General features: G+C 36.4%; 1 protein-coding gene across 1 annotated transcript in view; it reads left to right on the top strand.

The window, feature by feature from the left end:
• Positions 1-1,429: 1,429 nt before the first annotated feature.
• fw (furrowed) overlaps positions 1,430-16,999 on the top strand; it is a 158,853-nt gene continuing 143,283 nt past the window's right edge. Inside the window, exon 1 of the mRNA XM_067098672.1 lies at positions 1,430-1,629. Within this exon, the coding sequence (XP_066954773.1) occupies positions 1,566-1,629 (64 nt within the window). The 5' untranslated portion in view covers positions 1,430-1,565. The remainder of the gene's footprint in view (positions 1,630-16,999) is intronic.

Here is a 16,999-nt window from a genome sequence, read left to right as displayed (position 1 = left end):
AGAACAATAAAATGAAAGTGGGCGGACGAGGAATATGGCAAACAGAATTCTATGAAATATCAACAGAGAGCCGAAGGGCTTGCGTCCACTTAGCATTAGATTACGCTGTACGGTGAGTGGCTTCTAAGCCTACCGCTCAGTTGCATCACTCTGCCATGAAATGCAAAAGGCTCTGAATGAAACCGGGTTACCGAAAATAGATAATTCAATCTGAAACGTTCTATATTCTCAGTCGAATATTGCAATGATAACGTTTTCATTCGAAAATACAATCGTTCCCGTAGCCGGGAGGGCACGTAGGTTCGTTATCGTTTAGCTGCATTGCTCTCTGCCTTTGACTTCTCACCTGGTTCCTTGGTCTCTTCCTAAAATAGCTGTCCAACACCCCCTACTTTACCTTTCTGCAGTTCTCACATTACACAAGAACAAATCCTTTAAGCGTGTCCTAAGGGCGTCTACAAATGTTTATTTCCTCCTTTGCACAAAACTGAGCTCAACGAAGGTCTTGGGGTGTCTCTTTTTTCCTTGTTCGATTTCCTAGGACTAGATGAGAAAGCAGGGGCGCTAGGGGTGGACGAGAGGGAGAATGGGAGAGAAGAGAAAGGTTGTGTAAGTCGTTAGGAATGGACGTATAGGAGTAAAACTGCAGGGCATACTCATGTGCACTTATATATGAACAAATAAATAGCTCTGTTTTGCAGTATATTACAGTGAGTAGAGGCCTGATAATTATTTTTCCTTTTTTCACAGTCAAGCATGGGACTGATATATGGAATAGCTGCTTTTGTAAAGAAACCATAATTCGTTTTTCATTATTAATGCTCGTCTGGTGTGCTGAAAATTAACAAAACATGATCATGGCGTTTAAATGCTTGATACGTATGGCCTAGTTTATAATGCAAACACCTCTACAGATCCAGATCGTCCTATCTATGGAATAAGTGCTTTCGTAAAGAAAGCATAATTGATTTTTCATTTTAAGGCTCTCTTGATGTTAAAAATAAACATCACGCAATCATGATGTTTGAATTGTTTGATACATATGGCCTTGTTTATAAGACAAACATCTCTGCAGAGCCAGGGATTCTATCTATGAGTAAGATACAGCCTCCACAAACCTTCAAATCCTGTGGAAATATCACCAAATTCGGAGGTGGTCAGGGAGACTCAAAATCAACACGCTTTGTAACCTTTAAGCTTAATACCACACAAATATTGACTGGTCGTATTCTTTAATTAATCTCTGCTTTGTGTTCCTTTGTAAATTAGTTTCGTCATATAGAAGTGAGAATATATCTTAATTCTATTTGGGCGCTACAGGGCCAGCTATATATAAAAATGGGTATTAGGATTATTGCATTCATTGGCAACTCGTCAATCAGCGACCGCGTGGGGGGGTCCCGCCCTGGAGAAGTTACCTTCCCTTTCCAGTGTCTCGTCTGTGGTTGTTGAGTGAGCATGGGTGTACGACCAATCTCCGGGGTTAGGAAAAAGTGAATAGTGTGTATATAAATAATTTTTATGAATACTTTTGTGGATTAACAACCAACAGTGAAACTACCAGCATGAAGTATCGGAAAATTAGAGGACTATTGGTTTTCTTCTCCGCTTTCGTAGGAATCAGTCAAGGTGAGCGAGTTGTGAACCATATTGTAAAGTTTAAATGCGAGGTTACCTTTTGCTCACGAATACCTGTGGATGTGTGCACTTTGTCACCAAAGGTGTGATTCATAACGCCCGTCAAGGTTTCGGTTCCCTTATGTGTTATTCAAGATCCTAATTTGCCATGCGCAAGGTCAGGATAGGTAGCGATTGTCCATGTTTCAGAATCAAACAGGAATGGAAGGGTTATTAGGCCTATGCAGAAAAATGCCAAACTAAAAAAAAAAAAAAAATATCGCATTGACCTTTCATACATCAATCATTGCATTTGTTTATGACCATTAGAAAACAGTTACTCTAACAAATAGTTTGATATTACTGGGATTTTATCAGGCTGGTGACTTCAGTATATAAAAAAATACAAGTTGAACGTTGCAATTGACGACAAACAAATAAAATTTCGATATAAACCAAGCAATTAATGATTACTGCTAGCTCAGTACAGCTATAAATACCACAAAGGACTGTGCAATATTTGCTGCCAGACAGCTCTGTTGTACGTGAAATAGATTTGCTCAAGAAAAAGAATGCTAGGCCATAAGCGAAAATGAACAATCGCCATGGTATCCACACCCGTGCATAAGTAACAGAAGTATTGACGTTGTCATTAATTGCCTGAAAAGAAAGTCCTCTTTCCCGACAAAAACGTTCACGTTAATCTAACGGTTTCCTCCTACCCTGACATTCTCTTCAGCTCACGCATATCCTCTCAATGCGCGCGAGTGGTATGTTAAGGTGCAAGTACGACCTTTGCATGAGCAGTTATTATCTTCGTGTTTTGGGTCAAACCAATCACCGTTAAATGCAGACAGCTATCACCAACATTCACTACTAACTTACCATCATATACAAGAATTAGAATTATATTGAAAAATAGGCATAAGTTTAAAAAAATAATTAAATCGATAATAAAAGTAACATTGAGCAGCCTATAGCATCCACACTATTAACGTTAATGTCAGTTTTTAGGATTTTTTATTTGAGCTTCATTCTCAGCTAACCATTTCCCCACGGTGCTTAGGCCTATCATTCTTAATTTTTGTTTTTAATTTTTATTTTTACTCAGATTCACTAAGGTATTTGTTATGGAAATACAGATAAACAGACTAGAGGCTTGTAGAGCAGATTGTCTTGCCGCCTCCACATTAGGAAAAGAAAATGGCCTTCATTGTCGTCTTGTTTTACAAGTCTCGGGTGTTCCCCACTTTATTTTTTATCTGTGCTCTGGCAAGACTGCTGTATATCGCTGATTCACGTCTTCAAAAATTATAAATGACATTGAAATAAAAAAAAAATCTATGTATTGACATACAGTTCTGCAAGTACTTGTCTTGAAACATTATAGCTAGACGTAAGAAAATTCTTTACTTTCCATCTATCTTTTTGCAGAATAGCACAGTAAATATAGTTATGTTGGCAAGCGTACATTCCATACATCCACGCACACTTGCATGCATGCATGCATACACACGCACTCGCACCCCTGTGTACATTAACCTTTTCGGCCCTCTGGTGCCCATGGTCTATTGTCTTGGGCAGAGATCTTCAGTTTCCCGGTCAGACAGGCGTTCCTAAATACCGCTCCTGTAGTCGACAGGCGTTTTTTTTTCAGCCTGGGGCGATACTCTTCGCATAGCCACATCCATGCTCTAAACATCTGCCTTCATCCTTTCCACCTCGATTCTCTCTCACTCAGCTCCCCGGACCTCTTACCCAGTCCCCTCCCTTCCGGTATTAAAAAGGGAAAGGGAGAAACCCCTGAATATCTTCGTGTAATCCATTCCAGCAAAGATCGAATTTACTCTGCCGAAGAGGGTTGTCAAGAATGGAGGGTTTCATTTTAAAAGAATAGAGTTTTTACTGTTCATTTTTGATAGCTGTCAGTCTCACCTAGTCCTCTACAGGTGATTTTTCGATTTTTTCTTGTTAAAATATTAATGTTAAAATAGTATTAGCCTTTACTTTCATTTTGTTCGGGTTTTAACTTTTACCAACTGCATGCAACAAAAGTCTATTCTCTTATACATCTCCCGTTTTCTGTAGGGAAATAGGGAGTAAACCCTGTGGCGAGTTTAATACTATATTAAAACACCCAGAAATTGTTTATGTAAAATGTCAGAGTCCCATACAAGGCTTTTGACATGTCCAAACGTACAGGGAAAACATTCTTAGAGCCATTACAGAACCTTGTGATTACTGTATATACATTCAAACTAGTGCGTATTGTTACTTTTTAACGATTATCCTAATATGATCAGCGAAATGTATAGAAAAATGTAAAAAAATTTGACATATTTTGTAACAAAATAATCATGTAGTTAGTACCATATTTGGAGTCTTGACCTTCTGTAGGCTGGTGGTATTTGTGAAGAGGAGGAATGATTACGATGAGAGCGTTAGTGCTATTGTATAAATAACAGGTCTTTTGAACTTTTTGTTACTTGGGGTGCACTGTAGGCATTACTTAAGGTTCTTTGCAGCTCCCCATGGCCCCCTAGCTGCAACCCCTTTCATTCCTTTTACTGTACCTCCGTTCCCATTTTCTTTCTTCCATTTTACTTTCCATCCTCTTCTAACAATTGATTCATAGTACAACTGCAAGGTTTTCTTCTTGTTACACATTTCAAACCTTTTTACAGTCAATTTCCGTTTCAGTGCTGAATGACCTCATAGGTCCTAGCGCTTGGCCTTTGGCCTAAATTCTGTATTCTATCTATATATTTTTTCTGATAAAGCAGCACTTTGCCTTCATGTAGTATCTAAGAATACGCCAGTTTTACAACACTATGTACACTCTAGTGCATTTTCAAAGACGAGCAAATTAAATATGATAGAACGATCAAGATTATTATAGAATGATTGATAAAAAATGTTACAACCTCACTTAACATGTTTGTCAGTTTCACTTTGTCAACGCGGGGCTCATGAACGTAAGAGATTTGTTCTTTTATTTTTTCGCGTTTTTTTCTCCTGTTTGTTTCCTTAGCCTTAAAATTTATTTATTTATTTATTTATTTTTTTTGCTACTGGTAGTCTTGACGTAACCAGTTCACACTTTTCTTGACGGATCCAACAAACTGATATTGCCAAAACTATCGTACTTGGTAGTGTGCTGGAAAAATATACGTGTATATTTATATCCACTAGCATTTTTATGTATTTTTTTTTTTATCGCAAGACGCTGTTTCTTATCTTTCAAGGCATGATTATGGCTATTGCAGATACCGTTAAATTGATCAGAAAACTTGAGAACTGAGGATCTGCTAATGCTGAGAGTTGCAAAACTGGCCGGTTAAAGTTTCGATTAAAATAAGAAACCTCTTTTCCTCAGTCAATGAAGACATTTAGGCCTAAGTTGTTTCGTAGTATAAGCTAATATAAAAAAAAATAATCGACCTATCTTGAATCGTGTTCGGAGCACTGGAAAAAAATAAGCAGATTTCCACTTATAATCCGTTAAAATGGTTATCACTTCAACAGCCTTTCCAACAAGAAATGTTGTTGCTGCCGTTGTACGATAATTAAACTTATTGACTCAAAGGTGTGACTCAAGATTCGAATCTCTGACTTTAACAGAAAAATATAAGCAATATTACTATTCCACGGCAGATCAGTTTAGTCAGTCCATACAAAATACTATATTCTGAAGAACCTAGATGAAATTTAATTGAATTTCATGGTAATAGGTTGTTTTTCACCATGTGCAGTTTAGTCCAGTTTTTTTTTTCGTATTATTTACCACTGAAACCAACTTGAAGTACAGCTATTTGATACTTACGTACAGATTGGAAGGAGTCCAATGATTTAGGGGAAGAGAGTTAAGATTTCATGATTTCTTTATGGGTTGAGAAATCACCCAGGCGTAAGGTCAGCTGTCCTTCGAAAAACAAGATTTGTCAATGGCACGCTTACTCTCTGTCACGAAGGATTGCTCATGTCCCTTCCTGCTGTACAAGTTTTAAGCGTTTGGTAGGTTCCTTTGTACTGTGTTTCATCTGGTCTTGGTTTCATCTAGTATATTGCATATTGTAAAATGGAAATGTCTGGATAGAAAAAAATGACCAGGATCAAAATTTTAGTTTCGTTTACTTGTATTTTACATTAACAAATACTGTGGTCTTGTAAGTTCAACACATGCCCACATTTTACACACACACACACACACACACACACACACACGTACGGATTTAAATCCTGTGATTATGTTAGGCATATATTTGTTGGCATTAGATAGCCTATACTTATTTGTGTATGCCCATATACGTTCCCAACCGCTTACTGCCTTAAGATGAGGTAATTGGAAAATACGGCACAGTAACCATTTGCGTTAGAATGTTACACATTTCATGATCAGAAGCATTGGGATGTGACCTACGAATAATAATAATAATAATATGTTAAGGACAAAAAGTACCAGCTTATAAAGATGGAAAATAATACAATGACAAGCTGAAGGGGAAGTAATACCTATCATCCTAGGATCCATGGGGAAATCCCGGAGGACTCTTCAAGGTTGTGAGATAATAATAATAATAATAATAATAATAATAATAATAATAATAATAATAATAATATTTATTATTATTATTAGTAACAAGAGAATCCAAAATTATTTTCCAGTTACGCATTATAAAAGAGAAAAGGCTTGAATATAATAAGTTGAGGTAAAAAAATATATTTCAAAGAATGACGACATTTTTTTCTAGACTCATTAATCACATCGACCAGATAAGGGCAGTGGGCATGGTCTTCATTAGGTTTACGTTGAACTTATAGGCCTAAGATCTAGATGAAATAATCGTGTTCACGTCGTTCTGATCAGTTTGTAGAATCCCATTTCAAAAAAGGTAAATCGGATTAGGCCTACTATGAGTATTACACCGATTTGTTAGGCCTAGTCAGGTCTAAAGTGGGTTCGGGGCCCAGACCAGATAGTACTCTTAGAACATGCTCTGTATGGCAAAAAGAGACACCATTTACCGCACTTGTAAGGATGTTATTAACAAAGTTTTTGATGGTCAAAAGAGCTCTAATTATAAGGAAACTCGCTGAAGAATCATTATCTCATGGAGACGGTAATGAGGGTGCTAAGCAAAGCTGGCGGAGTTCACTTGTGGCTCATAACAAGATGAAAGAGAAAGTGAAACTCACTCTCAGGTCACCAGCGGTCTGTCCATCCAGGGGTTCCGGGTGGTCCAGGGAGATCAGGGGTAGGGGATCAAGTCGTCTTTGAACCGCCAAGGCTGCACAGCTGAACTTGGATGCTATTATCAACGTGTCACTAAACATCTCTCCTTGTTGAGGAGGTTTTCGAATGACGGTGTCTCTGTCACCGCAAAATAGCAGTCATCCCCAGGGCTTGACGCTGAATTAGCATTATTGGAAATTGCCCCTTCAATGCCTGTCCATAGTTGGCATTGTGAAACGACCCCGAGTTCTTTCGCCAGTGTCATTGAAAATGGATATCTTGTTCCGGCTGAAATGATCGTTTCAGCAATTGCTGGAACAGAAGGTCTGTTGATACAACACGATGACTGCACGTACAGTATAATATATTAATGCATTATTCTTAAGAATTGTACTGCATTAACATAAATTTTTTGTATACATTTATGTTGATTTGATTTGTTTACATATGCAATTACAATCTGGATTTTACTTCTCTTTACTGGTTCTCTTGATTTCATTTTAAGCAACTTTCTCCTTGGAAGCTCATTCAGCAAGCAAATGGTCTTATTGTCGTGCTCCTATGAATGTGTAATAATAATAATAATAATAATAATATAATAATAATAATAATAATAATAATAATAATAAAATACTCATAGTAGGATGTTTTAAAATGGAGAAACAAATCCTCAATTAAGTAATTGTAGTTAAATAACTGTGGATGTGTTTCTCTAATAATAATAATAATAATGTCGTTGTTGTCATTATTATGGTATATTCTTGAATATTGCCTCATTGAAAGTTAAACACTGCCATCAGTGAAGTACCGATGTACGAAGACATGTACCGAAGCTCTATGGTTAAAACATGTAGCCTAGGCTATATTGTTCCTGCCAAGGTTTCCATGACCCCATTTCCTGCCATACTGATCAATCCCTTGCCCTTAGGGCTCACGTCCCATTTGCTTTGTAGTCAATAAAGACCTCTCAATCCTTCCGTTGATAATTAGGGGGTGTACTTCATTCAGTCAGTCTTTTTCAATGATCACGTCGACAGTGACCTACAGTCATATTTATTTCGTGGCTGTTTACTAACCAGTCAGTAATGACTGTCTAGGTCTGGGTGGTCCATTGTTGTTGTTTATTTGAACGGGTTATCAATTAAATGCAAGGGTGTCGGCGAGGTAAAAGTCGATTTTAGTGTTCCAGGTGTGATCTGTATTGTTTTGCTAGACGTATTTATTGACTTGTTGGACTATAAGTATGTATGTACATTTTATATATATATATATATATATATATATATATATATATATATATATATATATATATATATATCAGTATATTGCTGTTTATACATTTCGAATTTCTTTCGACTGTTCTTGGTCCCCATAGAGGTGGTGCACTGTAGACATTACTTAGGGTTCTTTGCAACGTCACCTCGGCTACTAGCTGCTACCCCTTTCATGCCTTTTACTGTACCTATGTTCATATTCTGTTTCTTCCATCTTAGCCTACTTTCCACCTCTCTCCTAAGAATTGTTTCACAGTGCAGCTGCGAGGTTTTCCTCCTGTTACACAGTTAAAACCTTTTTACTCTTAATTCCCCTTTCAGAACTGAATGATCTTAAAGGTACCCAGGGCTTGGCCTTTGGCTTAAATTTTAGATTCCATTCCATTCGACTGTACTTGGAAGCTGGATTCTCTTAACCAGACTTCAGTGTATTAGAAAATCGGGCTTTCTTTGTCCGAGTGCGTTTGGAAATAATTTAATCTGTTATTCAAAATCTGTATATAAAAATTTTGGTAAACCAAAGAAGGATCTTGTTGCAACCGAAAGATCTCTGACAACGGACAGTCGATATACGTCAGTGACTTTCTGCTATTCTAGTGACTGTTATAGATCTTTCGCGTGGCACTATAATTACTGTTATTTTGCGACCCCTTGACCGATCTCATCTCGCCTCAGCAACCTCACTGTCTTTGGACAGACATAAAAAGCGCGAGCGAGGAGTGATAATAATGTTAACAATGATGCACTGGAATTCCTGACTCATAAAAACAGTTAATTCATCTCTTCCCCCCAGCCCCCTCTCTCTCTTTCTTTCGGTGTGTGTATGCTTGTGTTTTTACTAATTTACTTGTCTACATTCAACCTTTTTTGTATTAGATTTATTATTCAGTGAAAGGTTCATAGTATATCTTGAAGGAAACCTCAGCAGGGGTAGCCTACTCACTAATCACCGAAATTACTAGACGGATAACGGAACTTCATTAGGCTACACGGATGAACAGGTCTTTGTCACAGTCATATAGGCTAGCTGTACAAATTTTTACAAATATAAAAAACTATACACTCGAGTTTTCGAGAATCAGTACATTTGCCCTTGTCCATCAAGAGGAATCGCACTGAATCTCGAAAGCTCTGTGTATAGTTTTATTATTAAATATACATTTACAGTGACATAACTGTGTATTTGTTACTCCATTTTAGGACTCATGCTACTATGAGTATTTTTTAGGAATCGTTCTTTCATTGTATGTGGAAATGTCGAATTAACGATTCAGTTATTATTAGTTGTATTCCGTCCTTAGACTTCGAACCGTTTTTCATCCATTTAGATAGGCTAAATATGTAAAGAACACTGTGCTATATCATGGAAAAAATATTTGCATTTTCAGAGCATAAAAAATGGTCGGTCGTACCGGAAGATTACCTGCTGTTTATTGTTGCATTTGTGTTTAAAATGACCCTGATTCTTATAAAGAATTTTATGATTTTTAAAACGAGATGCTTTTAAGAAATGTGCTTATATAAATGAATGATAATACCACTCGCTGCCTTTCTTGAAACATTAATGTTCGTATAGAGAATATATCTCATTCAAGAATTTGTTCCGCTGTGGATTTGGATTTTCGTCCTTTTACAGGCGATACATATTTATCTTCATCGCTTCAAGGCTCAGTACGTAACTGCTTTTACCTGACCTCGTACGGACTTTATAGTTCATAATTTTGCTATTTCATTCTTTTTATTTATTCTGCACGCGCATGTTCTGCTTGTACGATGTTTTTCAAGATTACTTAGAGGGTCACTGGAGACTCCCAACACTCGGGAAATGAGGTCATTTCGGGTATTCGCAATTTTCTGTTTAACAGGTCCTGAATAATTCAGCATTTTCTTTTCATTTTAGCTTTTCTTACGTGACGTCTTTACTTACTGAACCCGGTCAGATTAGTTTATTTTACGCCATTTAGCCTATATGCTTCGAAGAAGAGTGTCAAAGGTTAGTAACGTAATTAGTGTCATCGTTGTGGTAGGAGTAAAGAATGCAGGATATTTTTGTGTTAGTTGCATATTTACCAGTTTTCTCATAAAAAGCGTCATTTGTGATGAATTTTATGAGCTGAAGGTTGTTCCCACACATTTATACGTGTATATATATATATATATATATATATATATATATATATATATATATATATATATATATGTATGTATGTATGTATACAGTATACATATATATATATAAAATGAGTATTAGAAGTATTTTATAGGAGGGGCCTCAACATCCAGGAAACTAGAGAGTGCGTGCAAATAAGCACTGAATGGCATTGTTTGTAGTGGGATTTCACGTGCTGCTGGTAAGAATTCTCTTTAGGTAAACGAAGCCGCGATTCAGTTTTTAAAGTATGATTATCATCTTGTATTTTGTCGCTAGCCACCCCCTGCCGACGAAATTTATATATATATATATATATATACATACTTACATTTAACAGGTTTTGTGTGTGTTCAAGTGTTATCGAAAACTATTGGAAGTAACGATAAGAATCATTCACGTGCCTTTCTTCAGCCTAAGATCATCCGACCGCTTAGTGTGTATCAGCACCATCGGGCATCAGTGCTGCATGTAAAATGCCATACATTTGCATATTGACACGCCTGCATACTTTCACGAACGCAGTAATAGCTAGACAGACTTTTGTTTATAGGGTTTACGTCATCGGCCCACATCCTTCTCTTACTGCAGTACATTTATAAATACCTGTAATTACAGTGAGCGTGTAATGAGCCTGAACGATGAGGTTAATTAAACAACATTCCCAGGTCAGACGTCATCTGTTTAACAGGGCAAGTCTCAGCTACAGCTTAATTATTGTTTATTTATTTGCCTCGGAAGTTTTTGCTGATCTCAAGCCAGGCATTACCATTTGAGATGTTAAGGTCAAGTTGCAATAACAAGTGTATATTAAGCGTTTGCAAATTATTGCATCATGACATCATTGCTTCGTGGAGGAGGGGTAATTGTGGGATATTTGGAGTTCTGTCGTCATTATTATTATAATACTGTCCAGAATAACGGTTCTTCAGGAAAGAGTCGAGACTGCAAGTACTGACGCGAGAGATGTCGCATACCGGAGATAAGCTCAGACTAAGATACCTTCATTCTTCATTCTTGTGCAGGGATCATGGTGATAGAGGTTGGTCTCAGGCTGGAGGATGGCAGGTGTAAAAACGGATTTCATTACCTGTGGACTGCAGTTATTACACGCAGAAAAATACGTATACGCATTACATTGTATTACACAGAGATTATAAAAACTCGAGAGCAGGATCCTTCAGGTGACTTCAAGCGCAAAGGTTTGCATACGTACTATACAGTCGTGAAGATGTTCGTGGCATATATTGTACAAGTCCTGTGCTAAGACGTTGTGCGTTCACATTTCAGAAAATGAATAAAATGAATAGCTGTGAATTGGATGGAATGACTCAGTAATTTTTTTTTTAGAAATTTCCAAATGTCATTGATATGTCATGCAGTTTTTCCATGTTTATTTTTTGCGCGATCATAACTAATAAACAACTAGACTTATAACGGGATATTTCTTTTTCCTTTTGTTGATTTTTCATTAAAGTAAGACTTGGAAATGTAAAGGAACTAATCTGTTTGGAATAGAATCATTTGACAGTATACTAATTGTGTACTATGTTTTTAAAGGTTAGATATGTTCAAGATAAATTGATTATATAACGCCGTACTTTGATAGAATTTTTACAGAACCAGTTACATATTTTAATAGAGTAAGCACCGTAATTATAATTTTTTTTTTCAATGTTTTGAAATCGCAAAGGTGAAACTAAAACCACTAGTTTATTTTGATCTCAAGTTAACCCAAAGGACACCAGTGTTTTTAGGCTATGTATATATAGGCTAAAAAATAATAAAAAAAATGTAAGGCTGTTATAAGGAGAGAGATTCTTACGAATTCCGCGTGGGTGAGAATTGTTTCGTCGATGCCCTTCCGTTTTGATGGTTTGCATTTTTTACGGATCAGTGAACACTCATCTGGTGACTTATTTTGGCATTTTTTCTCTCAACCGGAACTACGACCCACAACTGTAGACTCGGGAATCGAACACTGGCTACACAGTTTGCGGAGCTGAGCGCTTATCCCTTGCGAGAGAGAGAGAGAGAGCAATTTTTCAGTGTACCTTTGCCTCGTGATGGAAGGCTCTGTGCTGAGGAAAGTTGGCCGTTCACCTTCGGATAATGTACGTCTTTGAAGCTGGAATTCTTCATTGTGTTCAAGAGTGTGTTAGGGGAGGAAAAAGGGAAAGTCATGTGTGGAATCATCCCAGCCAGTTTCAGGTTTACCGTGACATTGTTGCCAGATGTTTAAGGTACTATTGAATTGAGTAGACAAGAGTCAGCAACAGCCTGATTACTGTTTCTGACTTTTCATAGGATAATATCAACCCACTGTTGTTGTCTGATGTAGACGATGATTATCATTATGTTCCTTCAAGTATTCACAGCCAACATGCTGTTTAGGTAAAGATGGTTTTGGTAACACTGCTTTGTGTCAGGAAATACGGGTAGGTAAAGGCGACATTGTTCGTTTCATTCAGGACTGCCTGCATTTATTTTTTTCGTAACAACAACGATAGTAATTGTGATAATGAATATTGTTATAATTCGTAAGTTTCCCTAGGAGCGCGAAGAGTTCCCAGAGGGAAAAGTGGAGTATCTGGAAAGAGAAATTCGACACTGGAAACCACAGGAACTCGTGAAGTCAAGGCATTACTTAATAGCACGATTTTTTCTTCTTTTTTTCGCTTTATTTTTGTTGAAAAAGAATCATTTCTCCATTGGTGCAGAAATAAAATTGTCTCCTTTGACATCTTTCTGTAAATTTAATTTTTATTGATTTCTGCTTCAGTTGCCTTTCATTTTTTATTATTATTTATTTTAATGGGAGCATAACTCGCTTCTCAATCTTTCGTCGAGATTTTAGCCGTATACTGTATCTCTGAATGATTGCATTAGTTAGCTACGTATTTAAGTATAATAATGTTTACTTTGTATAATTATAAAAATAGGAGAGAAAGAGAAAGGGGTATGAGCAGGGACCATGATCTCTCACGTCCAAATTGATGAAATAGGTCTTGGGCATCTAGTTAAGATCTTCCTTTAATGTGTCGTGTATTACCCAAGGCTAACAAAAGAAGGAAGGAGAAGAAATGAAAGGAAGAGACTGGCTGGCAAGGGCTGGGTCTACGGCTGAGGCTGGGGTCGGGGTTGGGGTGTTCGGGGCGGGGAGGTAATTGGCAGCCTTGGATATCGATGAACTAGCAGACTATTGATCACGATTTTTATTATCCATATCTCAGATAATTAATAAAGAAAATGGGGACTCATACAAGCGAGTTTATTGAATGGGATGTTAAGCCTTTTTTTTTTTTTTTGTAGGATGTGAAGTACCCACGATCGTTGAAGTAATATCTAATAAGAAAGGAACTGATATAATTTGACCTCTGATAAACTGTTCACGGAAACGGCGAGGTCCTTTATATGTAATTCTGAACTGCACATTAACATTAATATCATTTACTCACACATATATATTATATATATATATATATATATATATATATATATATATATATATATATATCATCTTCTTCTTCTTTTTTAATATATATATATATATATATATATATATATATATATATATATATATATATATTCTGGCTTAATATAACTTATGAAACATCGTTAGTATATTATAAAGAATGCATAGAGGCATGTTGCGTCGCTTGCAAAGATAAATACCACTTTTTCAAGCTAACCTGTACAGTGCGATAGGCTATCTGATTTTAATGTTACATTAAAGATATAGGCAAAGGAATGTTTTTATGAATTTAAATAAATTCAGTCTACCAAGACAAAAGTTCGACTCTACCTTAAATGAGAAATTTTCATCTCATTTTGAAAAATTAGAAGCCAGTCTTCACTCCTGTCTCTAAAGATCAGCAAAGCTCACTTATTCATTGCTGTATTGAAGGCTATGCAGATTCTAACGGCAACACTTTGTCTAATTTTAATTCGTCGATTCTGGAGCCTAATAAATGATTTCAGGCAACCAAGGGCTGAGTAACTGAAATGCTGCTTTGCCTGGAAATGTGGTGCAGTTCTTCCCAAAAGTATATTTACTTGTCTGATTCTGACAGGTTCTAATTACAACAATTTCCAGTAATACCAGTGTTTACAGTTGCTTAATGTTGCAGCACATTTGGGTTTTGTTCTTGCAATCATGACTTTTAGATATAATTTCCAGGCGCCTGTTTAATGACGCAAAAACGAGTCTTTTAGCAGAATTTTATAGACCCATCAAATTAGTCTCCCATACTTAACAGCCTGACTTTCGCTTCTCCACAGAGTTACCCAACTTTAATTACTGGCGTGTCACTGTTGGCCTACCTCTCTCACGCTTAGCTCGTGTCATCCGAATTTTTCCCTCATCCGTTAAAAAACAGGAAGAAAATAGAATTCAAGTAGATTGGCAGAGAATAACCTCTCTCTCTCTCTTTCTCTCTCTCTGGAATCCGTGTTTTATTGACCTTGTTGTTACAACAACTTTGCCCTCGAATTTTTCTCTAACTTAAAATTACTGTTTGAATTATTTTAGAGTTTCTCAGGAAATACTGACAGGTTATTCTTGGAAACTTTGCTTGTATATGAGGCACTCATTGCATAAGTCCAGATGTATCTAACGATGACAAGTACAATTTTTGTTTTGAAACATTAATTTTTTTCATTAACGAAACCAGTAACATGAAATTCTGCGTTCTTTCAGATAAACTTTTGATTGATAAATGCATTTTTTGTTACTGATGAGACTTTCTGTCTGTAATATATTTTGAGTCTTCAGTCTTTTAAGTTATCCTTTCCTGCTAGTTTCGGTTGTCTTTTTGTCAGTCCTTGTATTTTACTTTTATTCCTCTCTCAAGTTTTTGTTTCTTTTATATTTGTATGTAGAGATCTTTCCAAGGCATCCATCCCGATAGAATCTTTAGGTTAGGTTTGTAGTTTTTGAATTTTTTCCATGTTGTGCATGGTCTTCTACTACTGCTACTACTGCTATTAATAATAATAATAATAATAATAATAATAATAATAATAATAATAATAAGTACCCCTAATATTGTTCGATAAATACTTTCGTTTCCCGCTTCTAGTCTTGATCACATCTTGTTCCTCTCACAGTAATGGTAATGATGATAACATTAACCTAATGACATGTAATGACACTTCGTGTCCATCATGTCCGAAAGGAAAGGTGAAAGTACGACCCAACATTTCTGTACATTCTCACACAATACTCAGACATAAGACTTCAAAAGAGAAGGAGCTCTTTCGCAATTCCGCCCACAATAGCACGCTCTCTTATTTTTTCAAATCACCCCTAATATAATTCACAAGGAAACGGGGAGTTACCGACGACGATGGGCAATTACGCCCAAGCTATTACACCCAAACCAGGAAATCGCATGGATGTAACCATCCGCGCGATATTAAATAGCATTGTCTGAATTACGATCGATAGGCAGCAGGGAAAAAAGGGCTTCCTTTTTTGCCTTGTTCCTGTGTGTTATGCAATGCCTCGATGTGATCAGTCGTTTCCTGCTTTCAAGAGAGCTCGTCTTTATTTCCCTTGTCTTTCCGCTTCTACTTTTGGAGAGAGAGAGAGAGATGTTGTGTTTTCATATTTCACTATTATTATTATTTGAGCTGTGTATTGCTGTGTTGCAGTTAGGGAGTAATAACAGATGTTACTGAACTCACATTTGCGTATCTATTCCAATATATCCTACACAGATATTGCTGCATCTCTTAATGATCATGTATAGCATCATGTAGAAAACTTGGATGTTTACTTTGTTGATTATTTTATGCAAACATTCGGACAGTTCAACCGCCGTGCATATATATAAATTGATATATATATATATATATATATATATATATATATATATATATATATATATATATATATATATATAGATTATATGTGTGTGTGTGTGTGTGTGTGTGTATGTATGTATGTATGTATGTGTTTCATCCTAATACTAATAGTAGAATTATGAGGTAGTCACTAGGCTGAATTCTAGTAGGATTACGCAGAAATTAGCGGATAGATATTTTTTATGAAAATTTGACCAATAGGTTAAAGGCCTCGTGTAACGTTCTTGGAGAAGGGCCCTCTTTGGGTGTTAGGTTCCAGGCTTATGAAACCATAAATCCTGCACCCTTTACCGCAGATTTTGGTAACCATATATTTACTTCTGCAAAATCGCAGGGGTTTGACACTGGTGGAGGTATGCATTCCCTTAGAGCTTTATCTACTCGCTGACAAATAAATTTCTTATGTTCCCATCAGCTTTATCTACTCGCTTACAAATAAATTTCTTATGTTGTGGCCGCATCAGTGAAATAGTTCTTTTGTGTAGATTTTGTGGAGATTTGTTTAGCTTGAATTCTGGCTACGGATGGGACCAGTTCAGCGTTTTTTTTTTTTTTTTTTTTTCTTTTTTTTTTTTTTTGTACTCGTTTGCCTTTTACTGGGAACTTTCCATGCTTATTCTGCAGTCCTTCTAAATTTCCACGTGGCTGTTTCCTACTTCCACTGTTAATCTGCACAAATCTTACTACTATTTACTTTTCATTGTAATCGCAAATCTTCCGCTATTTTCAATCGATGTAACTTTTACTTTACCGTAAGCTTTTCCTGAGGTTTTTTTACAATATGGTTTTTCTGTAAACAATAAGCTTTGCTTTTATCAGAAGTAAGATTTATTGATATCTCGGGAGATGTGAGAGGCT

This window comes from Macrobrachium rosenbergii, chromosome 4 (assembly GCF_040412425.1).
Source record: "Macrobrachium rosenbergii isolate ZJJX-2024 chromosome 4, ASM4041242v1, whole genome shotgun sequence".
Taxonomy (NCBI): Eukaryota; Metazoa; Arthropoda; class Malacostraca; order Decapoda; family Palaemonidae; genus Macrobrachium; species Macrobrachium rosenbergii.
This window is presented reverse-complemented; position numbering and strand designations above follow the sequence as displayed.